This window comes from Lonchura striata, chromosome 3 (assembly GCF_046129695.1).
Source record: "Lonchura striata isolate bLonStr1 chromosome 3, bLonStr1.mat, whole genome shotgun sequence".
Lineage (NCBI taxonomy): Eukaryota > Metazoa > Chordata > Aves > Passeriformes > Estrildidae > Lonchura > Lonchura striata.
Window position 1 is genome coordinate 65789923 of NC_134605.1, and position 24406 is coordinate 65814328.

The following is a 24406-nucleotide window of genomic DNA, read 5'->3' on the forward strand; positions in this document are numbered from 1 at the left end:
GCGTGACTAAGCAGTAAAACAACTTCTGCACCAAGCATGGAGACAGTTCCCTTTTAGGCTGCCCTTTGTTTTTGGCCAGGAAAAGTTCCCCCAGGGTACTGTCTGCAGCCTTACCATGATGTTATGTATTTTGCAGGGCTATATGTTTTGAGAGCACTTCAAATGGGGAATAGGAAAGTGGTCCCATGTCAAGGTCAATAAAAATACTGCCTTTTTTTGTCACTGAGGGAAAATTAATGACTATAGGCAAACGAAGCCCTTCAGAACTCTGGGTGGGAGCTGATTTATTTGGGCATGTAGGCGGCTGAGTAGCTAGAAGGGGAAACATAAGCCCTCCCTCCCACATCTTCCCCACAGGCAATCCTTAGGGGCAATCAGATGCACTCTGCTCACTTCAAACCGGTTCACATCACATCTAAAACAGTTGTTGATTTCTTACTGAATGCAAAGCAATTAATTTCAAGAGAAAAGAAGAAAATAAATACCTAGATAATCAATAAAACTTAACTCATACTAGCAATCATGGTGCTCCTTAAATACTTACAATGAAAAAAAGTCAACAACACCCCTTTCAAATAAAGGACTGCAAATACAGCAAATAGAGGAGGCTAGCATTTCTAAGGTCTACAAAGCTATGAAATCAAGCTGATAAATTTCTACTGTAATTCACTAAAGAGAACAAGCCAATTCAGTAAGTGGTAATTCATCATTTTCCTAATGTGCCTGCTGGAATTTTGTCACACAGGTTCCACTTTGTCCTCTAAGGGAGGGTATAACTCCATGTTCCTCATTTGCCTGACAACCTTCAGGCTCTTTCAGGTTGTTTTGTTTTTGTTTTTTTTTTCCAGAGCTGGTCTCAAGCAAGCTTCTCCTAAGCAGTGCAGGTTAACCCCAAATCTTATCTTTCACTGTTGACAAGCATGCAATCTCTTGCATTTTCAAAGGCAAATGATCCTGCATGTGCAGATGCATAGTCACAGGCCAGGCCATGTTACAGCACCCTGTGTATTTCCACTGGGGTACCACAGCTGCCCAGTAAATCCAGCCACTCTTCATTACAACATCTGGGGGTGCAGGTCTGCACATGAATCACGGCAAATGAAAACCTCACAGATGCTGGAGTGTAACAAACACACTGAGAAATGGAGTGGGGAGGCCAAGGTCAGCTCTTGCAGGGTGGTGGGTGAACGAGACATAACTCCATGTTAACAATGCAGATACTTAACAGCTCGATGCACTCCAGCAGCAGCTTTTGATGAGGCCAATTTCAGCTAAAGTCGCTAAATAATTTAAACCTTTAATACTGAAATCCACTATAAATGAGATTTTAAAAGCTTGAGCAAGCTCTTATTTAAGGGCATCTAAAAAGCTCTTAAAGCACTGCTGCTCAAGCACCAATTTCTTCTTGCGGGTACTGGCTCATCTGCAGGATTTTCCTTCAGCATGTAGGTACTGCAGAACAGGGAAGCCATGCGGCTTTGCAGATATCTCATAAAAAATATTTTTTAAAGCACAAAATGCATTGGTTCATTTTCTTAGTAAACAGGCCTACTGTTTCTAGGAGCCCTTGTTCATGTTTTGAAACAAAAGGATTTCCCTACATACTCCAGTTTCCCTCTCCTGGGCTCACACCAACAGTTCATCTGTTCTAGAGACTGTCCCAGATGTCAGGTGTGGCAGAAACATCCTAGGAAGCGCTGTGCTGGCACTCCCATTTTTCTCAAACTCTGTGGCATCTAGTTTGCAGGCACACAGCCCAGTGTGAGCCTGTGGCTTCCTGTATAACCTGTAGAAAGCAACCTCGGGGCAATTCTGTCCCTTGGAGATGTGCATCATGCTCCAGGAGTGCCTGTCTGCCCCTACAGGCAGATCTACAGGGGCTCTGCTCCTCCTCAGGGTGCTCTTTCAGGGTGCTCTTTCAGGGGCCTAACATTAAATGGGCTAAAGCCCCCAGCAAGTGCACACTTGCAGAATTACATGCTTCATTCTTTGCCCACTGGCTCTTGTACTGTGAAAAAAAAAAATACAAATGGGAATCACAGCTCCCTTTCATTATAATATTTTATGTGCTACTGTCCAAGTTACTCCACTGGGATTATCAAGGGTCACAAGCATAGGAATGTATGGGAACAGTTCTGTAACATCTTTAGATAAGGTACAAAGTATTTAATTTAGGGTTTCACTAAGCTGGCATGTGTGATGGAAAGAATTTGTATTACTTGTTTTTTGGAGAGGCTTGGTGCCTGACCAGAGCTCTCAGCCCTGCTTTGCTTGAGACAAGTTTACATTAATTTTCTTTGGTAACTAACTTTGAAGAAAAATAGAAAATATTTAGGCTGTACAGTTCTTTGGCTAGATTTACATACTACCTAGCTTTGCATACTCCAGTGCCATTGTATATAAAGCATTTCAGTCTCTGATGAAGTTTAAGCACAGCAACAGAGCACATGAATGCCTTTTTTTATGAATGAAAGCATGACTGTAAAATTTTCAGGAGGGTACGAGAAATCATGGAGAAAACAGGAAAATAGTAGAAAAATGACATATTGCTGTAGGTCTCATAGGCTATGGGGTGGAAATTTCCCTTCTTAAAAAAGAAAAAAAAAAGGCCTCATGTAAAATCCAGATAACATTTGAAAATTAAAAACTATAAACCAACAGGAATGACAGAAGCAGTTGCTGGAAGGTCTTACTGTGCTGGATAGAGATTAGAGGATTTATTTCTACTTCAACAGCAGTACAATTAAAAGTCAGAAGATAAGCGGTAAATATAACACCCTTGCTATAAATATTCTAAAAGAGAAAAACTCTGAACATGTCAAAAGCACAATGTTTAAGAAGTTGTTGTTCTTTATCCCCTATGGCTCAATGGCACTTTTTACTTACTCATTTTTCCTAGCTTTTTTTAAACTTCAACATGAATTTATCATGATTTATTAGCACATCGATTAAAGCTGTTTGTTGCAGAACATCATACTCTCATGTATCTGCTAACAAAGTAATTTTTAAATATGCTTTGGAAGGAACAGAAGGAAAAAAAAAAGAAAACACCACCTGTTACAGTGCGCTCGGGCTATGCTTCTCCCCATTTCCTGAGACCCCTGTGACCCCTCCTTCCTGGCCTGATGGGGTTGGCTGAGAGCCAGAGAAGCCCTCCCTGTCCAGAGCCTAGATAAACCCCTGACCTTTCCTATTCGCACTCTTTCCCCCTCTCTTTCCCCCCGGACCTCATGGAATAAAGAAGCTGGACAACCACATCAGGGTGAGAACCTCTTTTGAATCTTTGCCCATCTCCTGATGTTCCTCCCCTCAAGACCTCATACCTCTAGGCTAGCCTAATAATTTAGGGGCTGAGAGGAGTAGGAGCATCAATCACCCTACATGGTACAGATCCATTGAAAACCTGGAACCTCTTCCCATCTCCCTTGCTGACACCATTTTAATAAAGCCCTAGAAACATTCCTGACATCGTTTTCTCCTCAGAACGGTGTCCCCAGCTGCCTGTGCAGGTGGTGGGCAGTGCCCTGTGCCCGGCCGTGCCCAGTGCCAGCCCCAGCCGTGGTACTCACTCGAGCGAGGGGACGCCGTTGGCGACGACGCCCTGGTAGCGGCTGATGCCCTTGTGCTGCGTGACGCTGATCTGGCCGCCCAGCTCGTCCGCCACCACGCCGGCGTGGATCGCAGATTTGCACAGCAGAGACGTCTGAAAGGCAGGAGCCAAGGCTCAGGAAATCAATCTGACAAACTGCTAATGCCTTCCCTTCCAAGCTACCAGTATACAGGTGTTACAACTCATAAAATCCAGCTAAAGCTCAAGAGGAATAAGAGGCAGGGGAGAGAGAAAGAGCAGTAATCTTTGAAAAATATACACCTCCCAAAGTAATTTTTATTTCAAATGAACAAACAAGTGATCTGCTTCTGAGAAAGTGCTGTAAGATTGTCACTCCTCAGGAAAAAAAGTCAAAGGCAAGGCAACATTTCCTTGGGAAGATAAATCAATAATTCCTTGGTGTTTTTACCTGAAGTCAGACCTATCTATTACTGCACTTTAGGATTTGAATTATGGTGTACATTAGGGGTTTGGCTACGTGTTGAGTAGCTCCTGCTGGGTTTTAAGTGCAGCCCATTTCCCATTATCTCAGGTGGGATAGTGCCAAAAAACACAGGCAAGCCAACTCCTGTGCCAACCAGGTGGCAATAGCAGGGCTAGGGCAAAGCAGGAAAAGGACAGAGAAAGGTACAAAGGAGACTTTCTTAGGGGCTGCAGGCAGAGGCTGTCAGGTTCACAGTGGCCCAGTCTGGGCTGTGCTACTGGACAAGCTGGGGTGCTGGGCTATCCCCTCCAGGGAGGGGTGGGGAGAGTGGAGGCACAAAGGCAGCACATCTCCAGGGGAGCCCTGCAGGTTCTTCCCACCAGAAAGTCCTCCTTAATGGTGGAGGGAAATTTTCTTTTGCAAATTCTTCGGTGCAGATAAAATCTGCATGAGGTCATACCATGTGCTGCTTTTCTGCCCTAATCATTGGAACCAAGGGCAGAATAACTCCAGCTAATGAGAATGTAATGTGGCATTTCTTTGTTTCTTCAGCTCTGCCACTTTCCAGGCTGGAGCCAGCGTGCCTGAATAACTGGATGAACAGGTTAAACTTGAGCACTGACTTTTTGGAAATTCAGTGACTGTGATAGGGTGGGATTTTTCTTCAGTGGTGTGATCAGGCTTACTCCTCTGTGAAAGAGGTAAAGATTTCACAGACATGACTGGAGAAGAGTCCGGGGAGAAGGGCACAGAGAGGGCAGAGCTCTGAGTCATATGAACTGTGGATAAATGCAACCACTTCAACTTTTTCAATTTGAAGAACAAGACGTTAAAACAACCCAGGAGGTTGGTAGTCACTGGTGGGATGTTGTTAGGCAGTGTGTAATATTGATTTCATCTCAGAGTATATGCTAGGATAGTGCAGGCATAATCTTAAAGACAGCCCACATTTTACTGAAATGTATCTTTTTCACATGTGGACACTAAATAAGTAAAAGTTAAAATCATAGAAATATTTTGTACATGGATGAGCACTGCCTCAAGAAGGACAAAGACTAGGCAGGCTTTTTCCAGAAAGCAAGAAACCACAAGTCAGTAGGTATATTTGACAATCCATGGACTTTGTTCTCACACAATTGATTTGTCTGTTTGAAAAGCGTCTCTGTGCTTATATGCTGATAACTTACATACTGATAATAAAAGGTATAGCAAAACAGCCCTGAAGAATTACTAACAAAAGTCAAGCAGCAAAAGTTGAAACCAGGTTGGTCTATTCTTGTCTCTTTTGTCTTTATAAATTTCTCCACGCTATCCTGTGTACTTACATCTCTGTATCCTTCTCCAATATTCCCAGAAATGTCACCTGCTATGTCTCTGCAGCCAGCAGGACAGTATCTGCTGTAGTGAGAGAAGAAAGGCTTGTTTAAGGCATGAAATGTAGTGACAATACACACAAACAAACTCCTATGAAAGAAATGCTCTCAAACCAATAAATATTTTAGCAGTAATTTCTCTAAATTACTGATGCTCTGTTAGTGAGCCTATGAGCTAAATAAATGGGCCCTTGAGTTCATGGGTGGACTGAACACAGTAGCACACAAAGAACCAGAAAAGCAATTTATCAAGGGCATTTATTTCTGTTTAATTCTCTTGTTCTAGAAATGCTACCACACAAGTTTTCAGAGTCAGATAAGAAGCCTGTATGCACATCCAGACAGCAGCCAAAAGAGCACAATTTATTACCATTTCAAACCTATCACAAAGTTCAAGGAACCGAAAAATTATAGCTTGTCCTTAGATAATCTTGTATCAGCTGGGACGTGATCTGCTCCCAGAGGAAGCACTGGAATTTGAGGCTACTTTGAATTTCAAAGTGGAAACTCTTTTTACATATACCATGTATATGTATGCACTTAATGAGAATTGCTGAGAGCTCTGTGACTCCATTCCATTATTTTTCTGGGCCACAGTCTTCCATTCTGCACTACTGCTTCTCACAACCAACCATTAGACCATTACTCAAAAAAATTCACTTTTCCAGGAAACCAAGACTCTCTAACATTTTCTAACAATTGAATCAGTAGACAGATGTTGCAAAGCAAGCCAAAATGCAGAGCTGCAAACCCTCTTTACCTGAATTCAGCCTTTGTGTAGTGGTTTGCTCGTTCCAAACAGGTGATTAGATCTGTGAAAATTTACAAATGTCAATTACCATTGTAGGACGTAAAAATACAGACAAATATTTGCCAGATCATGAAATTACATTTAAAGACCTCTCTGTATAATGCTTCAGCAATTTTATTAGACTGGAAGCAATAGCTATGGTTTTCTTTCATTCTTTTCAATTCCCTCTTCTACTCTTGTTATGTTTTACACCTTCTTCAAAGTTGAACAGACCTCCAGAACATTAAATGTGGGAATGAAAACTTTAATCCCTCCTGCCCCTCCATTCTATCACAGTGTGATGGATGCTGGAGCTCAAAACACGGTGGACCTTCAAGGAGAAGGCACTATTTTACCCTCCATTAGCCCACTATTGCAAATAGTCTAGGTAGGATTTCAGAAGCTATTATATCTGGTTAATGTTACAACTGTTTCTTGCACACATGCTATTAAAAATACCATGGCTTATGCTAATCTGGAAATATTTAGGATCAAACATTCAGGCTAAAGCTCTGTGTCAGTAAAGATGATAATTAAATAGGGGGAACTATGCCACTAATCTTCTACTACTTTTGGATATCACCTTACCTGGATGATCACTGCTGGCATAGGACAACAAAAAGCCTCGTCCTGACACGTGGGATCCACTCTCAAAGTGAATAATTGCCTCATTACTATCTAGAATGATTTCTTTTGGGACAGGCATCACATTACCACAGTATGGCCCTACAGACAGAACAAAGAAGATTTCAAAAGTTTAGATGATGTAATTAGGCTGGAAGAGTCTCATGATTAGCAGAAAATTTCATAACACACTCATTCTCATTCAGTATCAACCCAAAAAGGTTTTGGCTTCAGTCCTTTATGGGTATGAGCTCTAAAGCTACCCTGACAAGCAGTGGCCAGGATCCAGTTGTCTCTGCATGGCAGCAATTCCAGCATTCACATTTCTCATCACATAAGCCTTATGAGAAGGATTAATGCCCTTCGACCTTTGAAGTACAGCGTGCTTACAACCAGCAGTAACTCATTAGAGAAAATGACTCTACATTCAAAAGCAATCCAAGGGATCTAGGCAAGGTCCCCAAGATAAAGCCTCCAAACACACACAGCTCATGCTATTGTGGCACAGCAGCCAGTCAGAAAGGACTAAGATCAGAAACGGAGCACCTGGTTGTCAAGGACCTGCATGCCACAAGCTGAATTGTACTACAAAGCAGTAACGCTTCCCTTAGAACACTTCCTAAGCTTTTTCCATTTAAAAACACATGGAAATATACAGTTCAAATCTCTAAAGTTTTAAACAAAAAGAGAGGGAGAGGAAGAGGAAAATGGAGTGGGACAGGGAGACAAGAGCCTTGCGCTTACAGTGAATTAGATAAGGATTTTATAACTACCAACTGCAGTATCTTGGAACAGTCTTTGGGACACTCCTTTCTTGTGACAGCAGGCGTGCCCAGGACTCCTAGTAATTACACTTGCTTTCTCAGAAAGTCAGTTCCCAAGGGGAGTGTTCCTTTGAGACCGCCACAGTCTTTGCATTTGCCTTCTGTCACTGTACCTGGCTGCAAACACTTGTCCCTAGCTGCCCTCAGGCACAGATAATACAGAAAATTCAAAGCAGTTTGGATATACTTGCTCAAATTTATGAGTCTGTGTACAATATGAACTGCAAAGAAGAGGTTTCTGTAAGATGGCAAACAGACTTTTTTCCCCAGAGGAAAAAAAATCCAAATGACCCTTTACAAGCCCTCAGCCCATCTGTTCTGTTGAGGTGAATGACAGCTTTTGTGTCCTAAAGCAAGTCTTTGGGATGAAAAATGATCACTTTGATTTTTCCTAGACAACCTCATTTTGGTGATGGTGGCTACTTTAGGGCAACTTGGACTTCTGAGACATGAGAAATTACATTCACATCATGACATGAATTTGATGAGTGATACCCATCATAACAGGCTCCTAAAAACTATATTTTGCTTGATGCTCTGGGCTAGGGAAGGGACTCTTTTCCAAATACTTCATTTGCCTTATAACAACAATAAGGTCAGCCTGTAGAGTAGCCCAATCAGAGCCAACAAGAGCCAGCTGTCAGCAGAATGGGACAAACAAAAGGAGGAACTCTTGTGCTGTTGGCTTATAAAAATTATATGGTGAAGGCAGGCAGGCAGAGAAACAAGCAATGATTGTGACATTTCCCTGGAGTACTCATGTGTTGAAAAATGACTCACGACTTAGTCAGAGAAAACAATGTCTATAAAAAGGGTTAAACAAATTGCTTAGGAAATGAACTTATCAAAAAGACAGCATCTGACACTGTGTCATACCAGTCAACTGCACGAGTGATTTATTTGAGAAGGTCTTTTGTGTCAGGTTGCAGTGGGAGAAGTGCTAAATTAGATATTTTTTTGAGAAAGAGAGAAACGGGGAAAAGACAGGGAGTATTGCACATCTTCAAAATAAAACACCTGAGAAAGCTTTAGTCCTTTTCTTTTCTCAAGGACTGTCTCTACACATTTTCTTACAAGTGTTCTTTGGCTTTCTCCCTTGCAGCGATTGGCAGTGACCTATCTACTCTGGAGGTATAATTTAGATGGCTGATTCACACAACCACACATCAGCTGGATCAGGGATGAGTGTCTCCTCCAGTAGCAAGTCTACATACGTTCCAGATAATTACACAAACAAATCCTACATCGTGAGCAAAACCAATGAAATAAAATACAAAATAATCTAGACACACAGAGCTGTATAATCCGAAATTAAAGCAAGAACTTCAGAAGCAATCAGCTTAAGAAACCAACATTCAGTGTCTAAAACAAGTTTCTGCTATTAAATCCAAAAATGTTACCAGGCTATGGTTATATTCTGCCAAGAGCAGTTCTACCAAGAGGTTCCCATGGGTAGCTCAAAATAAAGGGAGCCTAGGATTAATTCCTTAAAGCATACAGAAGTAGGAAAGAGTACATACTTAAGGGAGTAATATTTTCCAAAGGTTTATAAGTTTTCAGCAAAGATCTGTAAGAAAAAAAGGCAGGGGGGAGGGGGGAACAGGTGGAATTTATTAATACTACGAAACATTCATTTGTTCTTTTGTTGCAAACTGGGGAAGCCTTGCAAAACATTTCAATATATTTCTTCTCAAGAATTCAGGTAATACATTATCAGCACTACACTGTCAGGTCCTCAGACTTGCCTGGGCTGTCTATATGAATACTGTACAACCACAGCGAAGATGAGAGATGATGGAGAAAGCCCTGGTATGAAAATGAGAAACTTGCTTATAGGGTCCTGGTAATTTTTACTGCAGCATTTGGACTTGACTCTGGATAAATATTTAATTCCTAAACCTGGGACTTAGCCAGAAGTTTTAAGATCCCTTTTGAGAACTGCCAGATCACGTTATCAGTTTTTCATCTTCTAATGTTAGTTGTGAGGTGGGTTTTTTTGCATATTTGGCTTGAAAAATGAGTCATGAATGCTGATCTCTCTCAGCTTCCTGTTAAAGTGACTTGGCTGGAGCTCTGCTGGAGTAAGTAGGCAGGATTATTTGATTTGTTTATAAGAACAAAGGAAAGAGTTTGATTTAATAAACAGATGTGTTACATGTGATGAAGCTGAGTAGGTGTTCTCCATATTTCAATATTACTATATCTAGATGCCAGGGCCTTTTCTTCTTTCTGTGTCTCATTAAGTTGACCCAACTGTGGTCTGCTCACTCCAGATTCCTTTTATATATATTTATAAAAAATTCTGCAGAAGAGATATTAGGGGTCTAAGGATTTCAAGCATACTAATTTTAATAGTCTCCATAATTAAACTAACTTTTAATGACTTTCATTTGATCTGCTGGTATGGTTTAGGTGGCTTAAATAAAACACTTTTGTCTCCAAGCAGTATTAACATCCTGCAAGATACATGGTAAATTGTCTCGTGGATATCCTTTGGCTGGCCCCTCTGGAGACTGAAGAGACTATTTTACACACTGTTTATTTTTTCAATGTTAGCAATGGCTTACTGCTTTTGTCTTTCTCATAATAGTGTTGTTTTGCAAATCTGATGATCTTTACAGCATTGTCTGGTTTTATGAGGTTTAGTTTACTTCTACTGTCAACCAGGCTCTGGCATAGCCCCTGAGCTTTCCTTGTTGAATTATGTTCCTTCATTTTTTCTACTTCCCTTAAGAAGTACTATGCCCAGAGGACTGTCTTCTTCACACCAGCTGGCAATGCCTACATGCTGCTTGTTTCTGTAGTTCTTAACACTTTCTGCCTCTTCTGTAAGGCTTTTTCTTCCTTTTAGAAGCAAAAGGATTTCCCTCTTCAGCTACTGAATGGCCAGTTCACTATGCTCATTCTGCTTTCATATTCCTCAACTTCACTTGAAATCTGCAGCTTGACATTTGCAGGAGTCTTTAAGAAACTTGGTTTGGATATTAACTATGTCTTCTGCTCAACAGAGAATCTTCTCCCTTTTTTCAGTCTTTATTTGCAGAGTAAGCAGTCATTGGCAGGCAAGATGCAGCAACAATCCATGGATGTGCCTCTAAAGGATTATTATGTCTTAATGCATTTGTTTGGGGAAAACAGTGTTTTAAATTGTAGCCTTTTCTCAAATAAATCATTTTGGAATTACCTCAGTAGCTGGGGAAGGACGGGGATGAGACGAACACGGATTACACTTGTTTAACTTCAGAGCTAAAACCTCAATGAGAGCGCAAGTCTTTCACAAATAGTTCACAAAACCAGCAAGGATCTGTTGTATCAAAACACCTTCAGTTTCAAAATTCCTCTCCATCTCACATTCACACAAATACTTTGATAAGCAGTAACTCTTCCTCTCCCCCTTACCAAGAGAGGTCCTCTTTGCTCCAACCCTGACACACACATGTGCAGCAGGAACCAGCAGGACCCTGCAAGGACACAGAAAGTGCTGCTCTATGTCCTTCCTTGGAGGATGCATGGAAGGTGGTGTTTAACACTCTGCAGATATGAGATGACAGAGCAGTCAGGATGAGACAGCCTAATTATTCAACATTTAACTCTGTTCAACACAGTCTGACTTCAGGCTGAGTGGTTAGCATTTCTTGTTTCAGGAAAAATAAATATAACTTTTGGTTAACGTTTCCAAAGGGTTGCCAAAGACTCCAATAATGGAAAGAAAAAGGTATCTTAGTTAAGTTGGGGAAGTAATCACAACTTTAAAATGGAGCATCTGGGCTACCTGCACAGGCTGGTCTGCCTGCTTGACCTCAGGTGAGATTGCCTCTTTTAATATGGTTGTGGTTTTAGCCAAATCCAAAGACAGAAACACAGCAACAACTAGGAATCATGAGTGAAGAACTGTAGTTTAACAAAAAACAGAGACTAATACACTGACTACAGCTAACAGGAAAAAAGGTCCATTTGATAAAACAAAATGCTGACATTCTTTGTTGCATCAGCCCTTCCAAAGCTGAAAATTCAGGATACTGTAACCACTCAGGTGAAACCCAACTGTTAAAAGTGTTTTGACTGTTAAGAAACTGCTCAACTTGATCTTCAGCAAGAACTTGTCTGGGCATTTCTCTGGGTTTCCTGAAATACCAGAAACAATACAGTAATAACAAGTTTCCTTTGAGGGATGAAAAAGAAATCTGGGCACACCCATTATTCAAACAAGATATTTACTTCAATACATAATAAGGAGTGACTGGTTTGATGAATCCCCCTCAAGTCATAATGACTGGTAAGAGGCATCCAAAGGCACTCTGTACCTTTAGTGTGAGGTGTGAGGAGAAGAAAGCATTTTCAGTAATTTCTCTATTTCACATTAGTTACCAGCTATAAATTATGCAAGAACAAGTCAACTGCACTAACTCTCCAAATTATTACTAGTCACTCAGCAGCTCTGACATCCACCCCAGAGGAACACATCAACCTCCTACTGACTGCAAGTGAATGAGGAAGTAAGTAGGCACTTATCTCTTCTTTTGGCTTTCTCTCCAGTCAAGACTGATGATCATCTCACAAAATTAAGGGAAAAAATATCAAGCCATTAGAGATAGAAAAAAGCAAAAAAAAAAAAAAAGGGGTCAAAAGAGGTACAGAAATTTGATAGAGATGTGAAAAGCAGCAGACTAAAAAGCAGTTCATGTCAAACTTTTAAAACATTTATGATCCACCTTCATAAGTAGTGCAGATTTTATTCTTGAGAATTACAGGGCTGACATGGTTAATCTTGTTTTCACATATCCCTTTAACTAATTAAAAAATCAGAAGCTCTACTTCAGAGCTCAGTATTTTTAATATGCTCAGATAATGCAATTAACTCAAGAAGAAAAGCATTTTGGTAAAGGCTGCACCTTGTCTGCACTGTGAGATTATGCTCATATTAATTTTCTGTGGGACAAAAAACACCATATTTTAATCTGGTCAAAAACTGTGCCTTTGAAACAGACCATGATGATCTATTTATTTCTCTTAGAGACAACATGTGCAAAGCTGTGCTAATATTTAAATGTTGTCAGACAAAGGTGACTCAGTTTCACCAAAATGGGTGTTAGACTCCCTTTGCTGACTGATGATTAATATTTTCACAGCTACGTCTGGATACAGAGCTAACAGCTTGAAAGAAAAGGCTTGCTACAGGTTCCTTTCTCCAGTGAACACTAAAGAAAATAATTTGCAGAGTAATAACTCAGAGATACGGTGTCAAGACCCTGTATGACTCCAGTTTCAGAGCTTCATTAAGAGTATTTAACTATCATCTTTCAATTGCATTATTGGAGAAATATAAATTCAATAGCTGCTTTCACAGGTCCATCAAAGCTGAGAAGTATCAAAGGTGAGAAGAACTGTAGTTCACATTAGTGTTTTAGTTAAGACTGAGAAAGGTTTCAGTAGATCAGCATATACAACAACTGCATGCTTTTCTAGGAATGAATCAAACTCTTCTATTCGTCTGCAGAGTTCAAGGAATGTCCTCAACTTTTGTAAAATCTGCGTGTAGGTGCTCTAATCTGTAGTCACCAATTTACTAAAGTACCATCAATGTTCCCGCTGACATAAATCAATTAATCCCTTCATTTGTATTTAGCAGATTCCCTTTGCTGTATGGAACATAAATACCCCAAAGACAAATTGAGTTACTCCTTGCTGTATTGCAAGAATCCCTGCAGATGGTTATAATGATGAATGAATCACAGTTAAATGTAAAGACTGGAAGAAATCTAAAAGGAAAACAATATCATCTGGAGCCTTCTTCACACTAATTTTATATTTGTACACATAATCTAGTATTTTGCCTCTGACCAATTTTCCAAGCTTCAGATATACTCCTCAACAGATGTTTTTATTCATACTGACATTCATGTCTTGTGTAGAGCTGAAGAAATCAGCATGATATTTAAAACATATTTCCCTTTGGACCTTATTGTCTTGTAATTGCAAACCTCCTAAATAAAGAGCAAAGGCTGCTCAGACTAATTTGAAACATGAGCAGTATTCACATCGTCATCTTTCATACTTTGCCTTTTAGGTTTTCCTTTTTAAACTGAGGTCAAATACAGGCTTGCAAAATATTTTCAAGTCTCCATCACGCCATGAAAGAATTTTGATGCCTAAGGTCAGTATCTTCTTGGCCAGAGGGAAGATGTTGACCTGCCTGTAGATGTTCATGAAGAGGGAAGGGTTGCAAAGAGATCTGAGTTCAGAAACAGCTATCTAAAAGGACACTTAACAGACTGAATAGATGTAGCAGTGTTTACTCACAGGGCTTCTTTCACTTGTATAAATGCATATTGAAACCCAAAGCTATAGCAAGACTGCTGAAAAAAATTACTTGGAGAAGCCCTAATCTAAGAATTCATGTGTCTTTTAAAACATAAGCAACATAATGAATTTATGCCTATAGAACTATTTCCACATGCATTCTGCATGGATTTGCCTGAATGTAGAACAGACACTCTGTAGGTATGCTGGTGGGAAAGTCTACAGACCAGTAAAACCATTACAGATGGTATATCTGCCTAAACTATAAAACTGGTTTAATCAGATATGACCAAAATCTGCTAATTGTGCAGTTCACTACTGAGAATGCAAATTATAGTCCACATGCATCAGATGTTACTAATCATACTCCACATGCATCAGACATTACTGAAAATGGGTGTGGGAATACTTTAAAAAAATTAATTATGTGGACTTGATTGCATAATACACAGTGATTCTGTGCTTATAGGCTAAATAACTGCAGTATAAATGATGTGAAGATGCCTTCAGGCTGATCTGTAAGGAGTTAGAATTTCAATCAACTTCCAAACTTCATTTTTCACTTCAGAGACAATATGTTGATTTATCCCCATTTCCAAGATTTCAATTAGAAATGTCAAGAGAGTATCAATAACGATTATTCAAAGATATGCTAATGCAATAATAGCCACCTATTTCTTACTGCCAAGTACAGACAGACTGCTTCAGGTGAACACAACTCATTACTTAGTTATAAACAGCTCACAGAACCATAGAATGGCTTGGGTTGTAAGACAACTCAAAGAACATCTAATTCCAACCCTCCCTGACATGGGCAGGGATCTTCCATTAGATTAGGTTGGTCAGGTCTCCATCTAACCTGGCCTTAAACCCTTACAGGGATGGAGCATCCACAGCTTCTCTGGGCAACCTGCTCCAGTGCCTCACCACTCTCACAGTGAATAAATAAATAAATAACACTAAAAAATCCCAGCACACATGAACAGAGACGTTCCTTATGCCTCTAATCAAGCTCTGTGCAGGCTTAGATATCAGCATGTCACTGCCCACTCTTATTGAAGGTTGTTTCAAGATGTAATACCTCCCCCACAAGAACAATAATTACCTTTACCTTCCTTTGTGAGCAAGCCTTTAATACCTCACTTGATCTTCTCTTACCAGATGAGTGATAAGCCCATCAAGCTGATAAATGAAAGACAATCAACCCTCTTTACTACTAAGATATTCTATGAGATCTCGTCTTCGGAGAACTACATACTTTTCTGAGCCAAGCAGTGAGGTGGAAAACCTGCAGAGGCTTTGTGCAGCTCATATCTTCATCACATTTTTCCCTTGAATCCATTCTGCTTGTTAAGTCCAGGACAGTACATTTAGCCTCAGCTGTCTGAAGGGCTACACAGCCCACTCTCAGCAGGCAAAATTTTATGAACTGTCAATTCATGAGTTTATTCCTACATTGCCGAACTCCTTGCAGCTTTGAATTTAAATTGGATTTCTGAAAAAGGGTGCATGACTTGAAAATCAGTTTGACTCTTCTATAAAGTGCAGATCAAAAGTTTCTGTGACAACTGGTTGGGAAAACCATTTTGAGGAAGGCCTCATGTTCTCCCTGGGGAGAATCCTGTTGCTGTTATGATTGTTTTAAGTGCACAGCTGTAGCAGATTATTTGCTTATCTTCCTGTGCAAATCTCTTACAAGAGCACAGTCTGGCTGTATGCATTTAATATCTGCAAGTATTAAAGCCTGCACATTAGTAAGGTGGCTACCAGCTAGCAATAGTAAAGGTTATCTCCTCCCTGAGCCATGGACTGCCTACAAAAAGAGACACACAGGATCACTGACTCCAAATTCTCACCTTTGTCTAGTTTGTGAGGAAGCCCTTCCTCTACACAAGAAGAGAACAGGGCTGATACAGATCTACAGACTTGCTGTACCAAACCTGTGATGGTCCAGCTCTGCAGGTGTGAAGGCAGAGCCCCAAGGAGAGCTGTGCCAGAGCCCCGGCAGCCCCTCTGCAGCACAGCCTGGCAGCACCCGCAGCCTTGGCAGAGCTACACACGGGGACATTGGCTTCCCACACAGAGAACAGAACACCTGAATACAGAAAGGAGGAGGACAGGACAAAGGCTGGCATTTCTTGCATTCTGCTAAGCTGCCTTTTACTCAGTTTCAACAGTTCATACATCAACCATGGCCTTGTCTCCTACATACCATGCAATGTTGAAGAGCTCTGGATGGTAAGGTAGCTGGACTCGCATTTCTGTGATTCAATATCCAGGTCTCCAATTTTCAAGATCAGGCGTTTTCCTGGAGGCACTTGGATTTTCTTTTCACAAAGTGTGTAGTTTGGGTATGTCCCAGGATAGTTCTTGGATGCCAGTGTCCCGCTGTCTTGATACATCACTGTGTGCCCACATCCATCCCCTGCAGTAGGAGAACAGAAAGGAAGAGAAACAGAATGTATTCCTCAATTAAAAAAAAAAAAAAAAGAAAAGTAAGAAAATACTTGCTACATAATCATGTCTTGTGCACTTTTCCCTTTTAAATAAGTATTTTGTAAAATTCCACCTCAGTTCTGCTGTTGTTGGAACATAGGTAACTGAAATAAACATAGTCACATTTCTCTTGCAAAGCAATAGAAAGAGGGGTTGGAAGCACCCATGAACTAGGATGCATTTGACAGTAATGTACAGACAGTGTCTTGTCTCTCTGCCTTTCTGCTTTATAGCCAAACCCTACTAAATCTCTGAAGATGCAATTCCACATGTAAGGAGTAGGATCCTTCCTTAAGTAATTTTCTCCCAGTTATCAGTCAGCATTTTATTTCCACAGCAATAGCCATCTCAGAGAGGGTAACTGAGTCATACATGAAAGCACAGACGTGACTTAACTGCGTACTGTCACAGACCTGACACATTTTATTTTCCTGTTTTCATTGTGCCACTTGCACAATACTAACAGCACAGGGTGAAGACACAAGAGGGACTTCCAAAGTGGGGTGTGCACTGTTAATGATACACATGCTACTTTGCAGCAGCATGCCCAGAAAAGCACGAGCTGCTGCCTCTTTTTCAGGAGGGCAGGGGTCCTCAAAGTGTGTCTTCATGCCAGTGTATAGGAGCCAGCTCAGCTTTGGAACCTTTCCTTGGTGGAGAGGCATCTGAGGAACAGCTGCAGCAGATCAGAGGACAACAGGAAAAGGTGCATGGAAATACATGGGGGGATGTGTGGACTGACATGGAAAACAGGAAGCATCCATAGAGGAGGAAGGAAGCAGGTATCAGATAAGAGACCTTGACTACTAAAAGAAGTAATTTCTACTAACTATTTAAAAGCATACTAGTAACTAAAAATTGGTATGCTAAAGCATAAGCCATTTGTTCTGCTCAATCTTCCAAATAATGGAAATATTTGTGACAGTGGACTAGTGTGGTATACACATACATATAACAGGCAGTGCTCAGTTTTAGGTCATTTAGGGCATAGGCACATTTTCCACCGGAGTCTTGCATACTGTTATCCTTTATCTTGGCAAAACTGAAGCTAATCCAAGAAGTATTAACAAAATAAAGAATCCTGCAGAGCTGGGAATTCACAATGTTCACTTTAACTACCCAAAATTTTCCTTTTGGGGATATTTTGGTTAAGCGGTTTTAGACTGTGCTATTTTAATTACTATCTGAATTTCCTTCCAAAATCATTAGAAACAACAAACTTAAGGTTTTAAAGGATTTTTTAAAAAGGAAAAACTAGGAATGAAGTGTTGAAAAAGAAACATGCCATACCAAGGGGCAAGGGGGGGGGGGGTGTGTGGAAGTGGCATGCTGTGCTAAGATAAGCTCCAAGCTATCAAACTTTGACTTGCTACCATATAATTACACTGCTATTTCATCCAACTCACTCAACTGCTTTTTCACAAGCAATCACATTTATTTTGAAGCTTTGGCATTACTACTAGCTTTGTTGCCTAGTATTTATTTTTGTCATAGGTTCATGCTGGGAATAGAGGTGAAAAGGAGATATAGATCCAAAATCATATCACCATAAAACATATTCAATATGTTTTTTTTCAGATCTCCTTTTTCACATGCTCTAAAAAACATCTGTTGTTCAGGATTTTTAACCAAGCACTATTGATTTTAGGGTGCCTAGGAAAATACTCAAATGAAAGGCAAGCTGGCTTCATGAGCAAATCACCATTTAATGGAAATTTTTGGCAACATGACTGAAGATATAAAGAACAATATGGTAGATGAGCTGTCAGCTTTCTGAAGAGAGAGGGGTTCATAGAGGTCTAGGCAGTGTAAAACCAGATCACTTCCAGCAGGACACAGGACAACCTTTGATGCCCACGTAGCCAACTGCTGTACAGTGAAAAAAAGAACTGTCCACAGCCTTTAATTTAAACTGCATGCTTCTAACTGTGAGAATTTATTTTAGCTGGAATAAAGAAACTACAATATTGAACTTTGTTTGCAACATATCCTTACTAGGGAAAAAAGGAAAAACAACAGTAAAGTTACAGAACCACATGGGGAAGAACTCGAAAAGCCATAGACTTCACCTTACTAGGCTATGTTCTGGTCTCTGTCACCTTTGTACAATGCCAAGGATATTTTGTGGTGCAAAATGCTGCTCAAAATACTGTAAAGGCCTTGCTATCATGATAAGACCCTGATGACTGTCCAAGTCACAAAGCCTTATATTTCTGCAGAAAGTGTACAGGCAAAGCCATGCATGACAGACCTCAGCCTGCCATCCTCCTCTGTTGAGGTTATACAAGGTCTTGTTCCCAGGAAACTCTTTTTTTTTGTTAAATCTGTCTTTGAGAGAGAGCATTAACACCAGAACATCTTTTGGGCTAGGAAAGCACAAATGCTATTTTCTGACTTGTCACTGGTGGAGCATGGCCATCCAAACACTCCAGCTCAGGAGAGGAAGGCTCAGCGTCAGCCTGCACCTATAGCATCCCTTGCTGCCTCAGCTCTGCCTGCCTGCCATGAAGCAAAAGCTAATGATAAAAGCTTGCTTGCCACAAGAACCAAAGTACTGTCCAAACAGTCAGACCGAGTGCTAGTAACTACTGCTTCTTACAGAGAAAGCTGATTGCAGCTCTGGATTCTGAGTTTCTCAGCAAGATTAAGATTTTTCTTTGCTCTGGTACACTGAAATTTGCCAGAAAACACAGCCAAAAGAAGGTGTCAGAAGGTATACAGGGAAGGTAGAGTAAAGTGTAGGATCTGACTAGTCAAAGAGAGAATTAATGACTAAATATTAGCAAAAAACCTCACAAATATGACATCACTATATAACATGGGCTCAGAAAAGAAGGCAAGTAGTAAGGAATTCAAGTATATCCCTAGTCACATTATCAAATGTAAAATGTGAGCAATACTGCCATTAGCTTTGTTCATATTATTTTCCACAGTAGATTTTGATTTTCAGTAGAAATGTGTTGGCCAAACTTAAAATACACTGAGTTGAAAACACAACTCCTTGTCCTTATGAAAACTATGGCTTAAACACCTGATGTCACACTCTTTTCTATAGGCACAGCTCTTCTTGATGGAAATATGTTTATGCAACCAGTCAGTTTGACACACTTTCTTGCTGACACTAAATTTTCACTTATCATTACTTCTGAGAACTGTTTTCTATCACCCCATTTGCAAGAAGCTGTCAGCCTTGCCTCTGACATCCAGGTTTCATCACTTCTCACTGGACAGGAGCAAAGCAACATATTTGAGCACAAGGTACTAAACAACCAGAGAATCTAAACCTACTCAGATTTAATAAAATCTCTCCTCAGCACCAGGAGTTATTGGAAACACATCAAACATGCTTTGTAAAACAGGTTCCCATCGGCACTTGAATCAAGACCAAGATCATGATCTCTGGATCGTGGGCGACCACCTGTTGGCCTGCATGCAGGTTGTGCCATAGATCACACAGCCCTGGAATTAAGGCTGTTTACTGAAGATGAAAATAATCTCCCACGGCAGATGATGGAAGCAACTCCCCAAGAGGAAAGAACCACAACTGGCACCTTCTGCCACAGCAGCAGGCACACCACTCACACCTTGCCCTCTCTCACACACGGTGCTCACCAAGAGCAGTGCATGTTTGCAAATGCAAACCTGGGATCCCACCAGAAGACATCAGCACATGTGGCTGTGGAGAGGGCAAGAAGGGACACCAAGGGGCTGGCAGGTATCCCCACCCTCAGACACACATGTAATGGATGCCTGTGGGACAAGGTGGAGAAGCAGCTCCAAGCATCTGTGTCTGGGCTAGGTCTGACCATGGCTGCTGGTCCACAGGCAGGAGGGCCTCCTCCAGGATCTAAGCTGCCCAGGAAGGACAGAGGTGATGAAATCACTGCCCACAAACAAGCTCTGACCCCATCCTGTGAGCTGCCTGGGACACAGCCCCTGATAGATACTGGGACTTTAGCAAGATGCTGGTGGTGCCAGAAGCAGCACAGAGATCCCTGAAGATGATGCTGGTTCCTTCAGGTACCCTCCTGTTACCCAGAACCACCTGACTGGAATGACTCTCTCCTTCCATCCCTTCCTAGGCCCAGCACACAATCCGAGCCATGGTGTCTCACTCCTCCACCCCTGGGCTTTTCCACCCCTTGCTGCACACACGTGTGGATGCACACAGTGCCTTCATGAAACCACTCAGCACATTCCCTTCTGAGATAGGCAAAAGGCTACAGTTTTTCAAATAAGTGCTCTGAAGAGTTTTCACAGGCTGCACCTTTCAGAAACATGTTGATTCGGCCAACTACAAAACAGGTACAGAGTATGATATCAAAACAGTTTCAAAAGCATCACTACAATATCCTGGCAGCAAACAACTGCTTTTTCATCCTTCTGATTCACCCTCATGAAGCAATTCATACCAGCCTTGGCCTCACTCCAGTGCTAAATACGTGTTATACCTAGGTGTGATCACACACTCGGCCTGCGGCTCCCTGCCCTCTTCTATTCCATTGGACGAGCCCTGTGGGGCCCCAGTTTTTCCCACTTGGTCTCCCTGATTACAGACTTCTTCTAGCTGATGTCCCTTGGCTGCCCACTCTTTCCCTGCCTCCTCTCATCCAATTTGACATCCTTTTGAAAGTCACCTTCATGGTGGTGCTTGGGAGAAGGCAAGCTCCCCCTACTCCACATGGAGGGCAGGGAACAGAGTTGTTAAGAACTCATGGCCTGTCCTTCCCCCTTTCTACTCCTTCATTTGAGAGGAGAGCAGAAAACTGGGTTCGAATACTAAAATCTGAATCCAGCTAAAAAAATCAGCATTTTCTGAAGAGCCACTGCAGCAAATGAGCATAGCCAAAAGGAGCAGAACGCCACGGAGTCAAGGCTATAGCTCTGAGAGCTCTGATGAGAAACCCCACAAGGAGAAAAGAGATTTGTCTCATCTTCCACTTTGCTTTCACTGAAGTAATAACTTCAGCTTACTAAAAGCTACAATAATAACTGAGTCAAGGAGTTTTGCATCTGTGCTTGAAATAAGATTTGATTTATGCGTAAGAACAGACAAGCATCTAAGAAAGAAATCAATTCCTTCTAATCAAACCTGTGCCCTCTCTGTTCAAATGGGACAGAAGAAAAGAGAAAATCCAAGTTTTCTTGGCAGATGACATCCAAATCCACTGCAGTGGTCTGAAAATCCTTTAGGTTTTCATACAGCAACTCTAACCTTAATCACTAACAGAACCAGGTATGCGGCAAACACAAATGGGTTCACACCTTCATTGCTTTCTCAGGTGATGGAGTAAAATGCAGGGTTAAGTGCTTCATCTCTAACCTCTCCACTGCCAAACGTGTGTCAAGAGCATCAGCTCTTTACTGTGCCATTACAACAGAAGAGACACCTCCATGCAACCAGGACCTAAATAAACCCTTCCCTTCCACAGAGAATGGTGAGATGTCAGATCTTTGTGCTTTTCCTGGCAGTGAGCTCAAACAAAGGGCAACACCACAGCCCTGATGCATTGCTGGACAGGTGAGAACCCCCAGACCTCCTTCCCAGCCATGCTGGGGTCCAGAGCCACAGGCACCATGGGGAGGTAGAGGGAGAAACACATTTGGGAATTTCACAAGCCCCTGGATTCAGGGCAGATGCCATTTACACCAGCCAAGCAACTGGCCAAGCCCTTCTTTAAAAGCCTGTAAGACCACAGGAGGATTTTTTTGGAAGTCCAGCTTTACATTCTTCACAATATTTTGTGAATACAGGAAAAAAAAAACTATTTTCAAATAATGAAAGAAACCATTAAAAATTAAGGCAAGTCTATAATGGAAAAAAAAAAGTGACTGTCATGCTCCATGGCCTTCAAATTAGTATTAGTATCTTTTTAAGGGAAAAATTCTCCCACATCACAGTATGCCCTATTGCAAAAGGAAAAACAAATAGCACGTAAATATTTTCTTTGAGTTGCATTTTAATTTAACTCCATTAGGAAGTCAGGAAACATTTTATACTCTGTGCTGCAACAGTTCCTGAGGACACTTATTTCACTGCCCAAACTAACCAAGTGGTAGCTGGCAGGAGGGCTGAGAGCAGGAAGGGAAGGTAGAGCAGCAGAAGAAACAAAGGAACACTGTGGAGTGCTGGTTTTATTGCCCAAATTATTTACTTACCAACTTCAAAGGGATGCAAAAGGAGAAGGAGGCCAAACAAACCACAGCATGTTTTCCCCTCCTCTTCACAGACGTTATTTATTGTAATGTCCCTCTTAAAGTAGAAATGAGAATGAAGCAAATGACCTCCAAGTGGTTCTGTGGCAGTTCCATAAATCACAAATTCCCACCACGTGCCCAACTGCAATCACCCCCACAGCCATTCAGACTGTGGCTGGGAACTGGCTTTCCTCAGGATGTCCCCTGCAGCCAGCCTCATAAGACGCTCTGCCTCAAAAATATGAAAAGTTATTTTGGTAACTACTTGGATTGCCATCATCAGGAAAAAACCTCCTGACAACCCTTCTGAATCTCTTATCTAGCAACGTAGCTTACATCCATATCATCATTTTTCAAAGTCTGAGTTTTTTAGCCATTGCAGCACAGCCATCTGGGAGGAGCCAGGGAAATCCTTCCAGCTACATGGCAGTGTCTTTGCAGGACTGTTACAACTGACCTGGACAGCCTTTACTACCCCAGAAACCTCTCACCTTTGCAGAAGTTCACAAAGACAAATACATACCAAGATCTGAGATTTTATTTATTTAGCTGCTAAAAGGTCAAAAGAAAGCAGATATCTCCTTATAAGAAACTTCTTCTATCAACATGAAGCCATGTCCACTAAGCCAGAACTTTACACTCAGCATGCAGGTTTAAAACCTGAACAAGTAGTAAAGTCTTTCTTACACTAACACAAATGTGAATCACAATCTGGTTCCACTGCAATCTGTGAAAGACAGACAGTACCAGAATACATGTCAAAAATAAGTATGTTTTAGTCACTGCTTCCAGGACTTAGGCACTATACCCAAATGTAGCCCACCAGAGAAGCGAGTGTCTGCACTGGAATTTGCTTTTCAGCACTCTAAATACAGCACTCTTGAGCTTGTGGGTGTGAGAAAACTTCTATGCCTTTTTAACTGCTGAAACAAAGGAGATTTGTAATTTATTTATGTACTGTATGGTTTCATTTAAATATTTTTCAATGGTTTCCTTTTATGTAGGTGGCATATTGCTGTGACTGACCACCTCAACATCTTATTGTTGTGCAGGTCTGGACAGATATGAGAAGGGAGCTACACATGTATGGAAATTTCAGAGGAATCTTAGACTCCCATTTTTGCAAAAGGGAAACTGTGTTTTCTAAATAACTAAATGATCACTATGAGATACATGTCCTTATTACACACCTCAAGTGCAGAGAAGGCACCATTGCCAAGCACTTCTGGTACCTGCATGCTCAGAAAGAACTGGGAAGGACTATAAATAAATGGGAAGATGGCTACATTTCTCCACCAGCCATGTGTGCAGAGTAACTCAGGACCCTGGTGATGGTTCAGAGCTACGAAGGCTATGAGAAGCAAATATCCCACAGACAGCAATTTCTTCCCTGCTCCTCTGCCTACAGCATCCCAGAAATGTGTCAACAAGACAGGGCTGGAGCAGGAGATGGAGCTCCCTCCCACCCTGTGCTGGGCTGTTCCTGGGCTGGGCAGACATTTTGCCATTAGGGCATCTCCTCCAGTTCTGCTGACTTGCGGCAAACATGAAGTTGGATTTTTATTAAGGGCTTTTCAGGCAAAGTAGGAAATGCTAATCTTAACTAAGAGTCATATCATATGTATGCAAATTGTTTGCTCTACTTTCTCCATCTGTTTTCTTCCCAGGTTTTTCTCTGCGCTGTGCTTTACTGGAGATTAACTTACAGTATATTGCACCAAATTTGGACTGTGTGGGAAACATATGCTGCAAGCTCAAGGCCAGACT

General features: G+C 41.3%; 1 protein-coding gene across 2 annotated transcripts in view; it reads right to left on the bottom strand.

Moving 5' to 3' along the window:
* DCBLD1 (discoidin, CUB and LCCL domain containing 1) overlaps nucleotides 1-24406 on the bottom strand; it is a 46316-nt gene that overhangs the window by 14442 nt on the left and 7468 nt on the right. Inside the window, exons 2-6 of one of the 2 annotated variants that reach the window (XM_077782263.1) lie at nucleotides 16158-16370; nucleotides 6786-6923; nucleotides 6168-6219; nucleotides 5360-5429; nucleotides 3570-3703 (exon numbers count right to left, since the gene is read on the bottom strand). In XM_077782263.1, the coding sequence (XP_077638389.1) occupies nucleotides 3570-3703; nucleotides 5360-5429; nucleotides 6168-6219; nucleotides 6786-6923; nucleotides 16158-16370 (607 nt within the window). Of the gene's footprint in view, nucleotides 1-3569; nucleotides 3704-5359; nucleotides 5433-6167; nucleotides 6220-6785; nucleotides 6924-16157; nucleotides 16371-24406 lie in introns of both variants that reach the window. The other variant, XM_021555490.2, reaches the window with a different exon arrangement.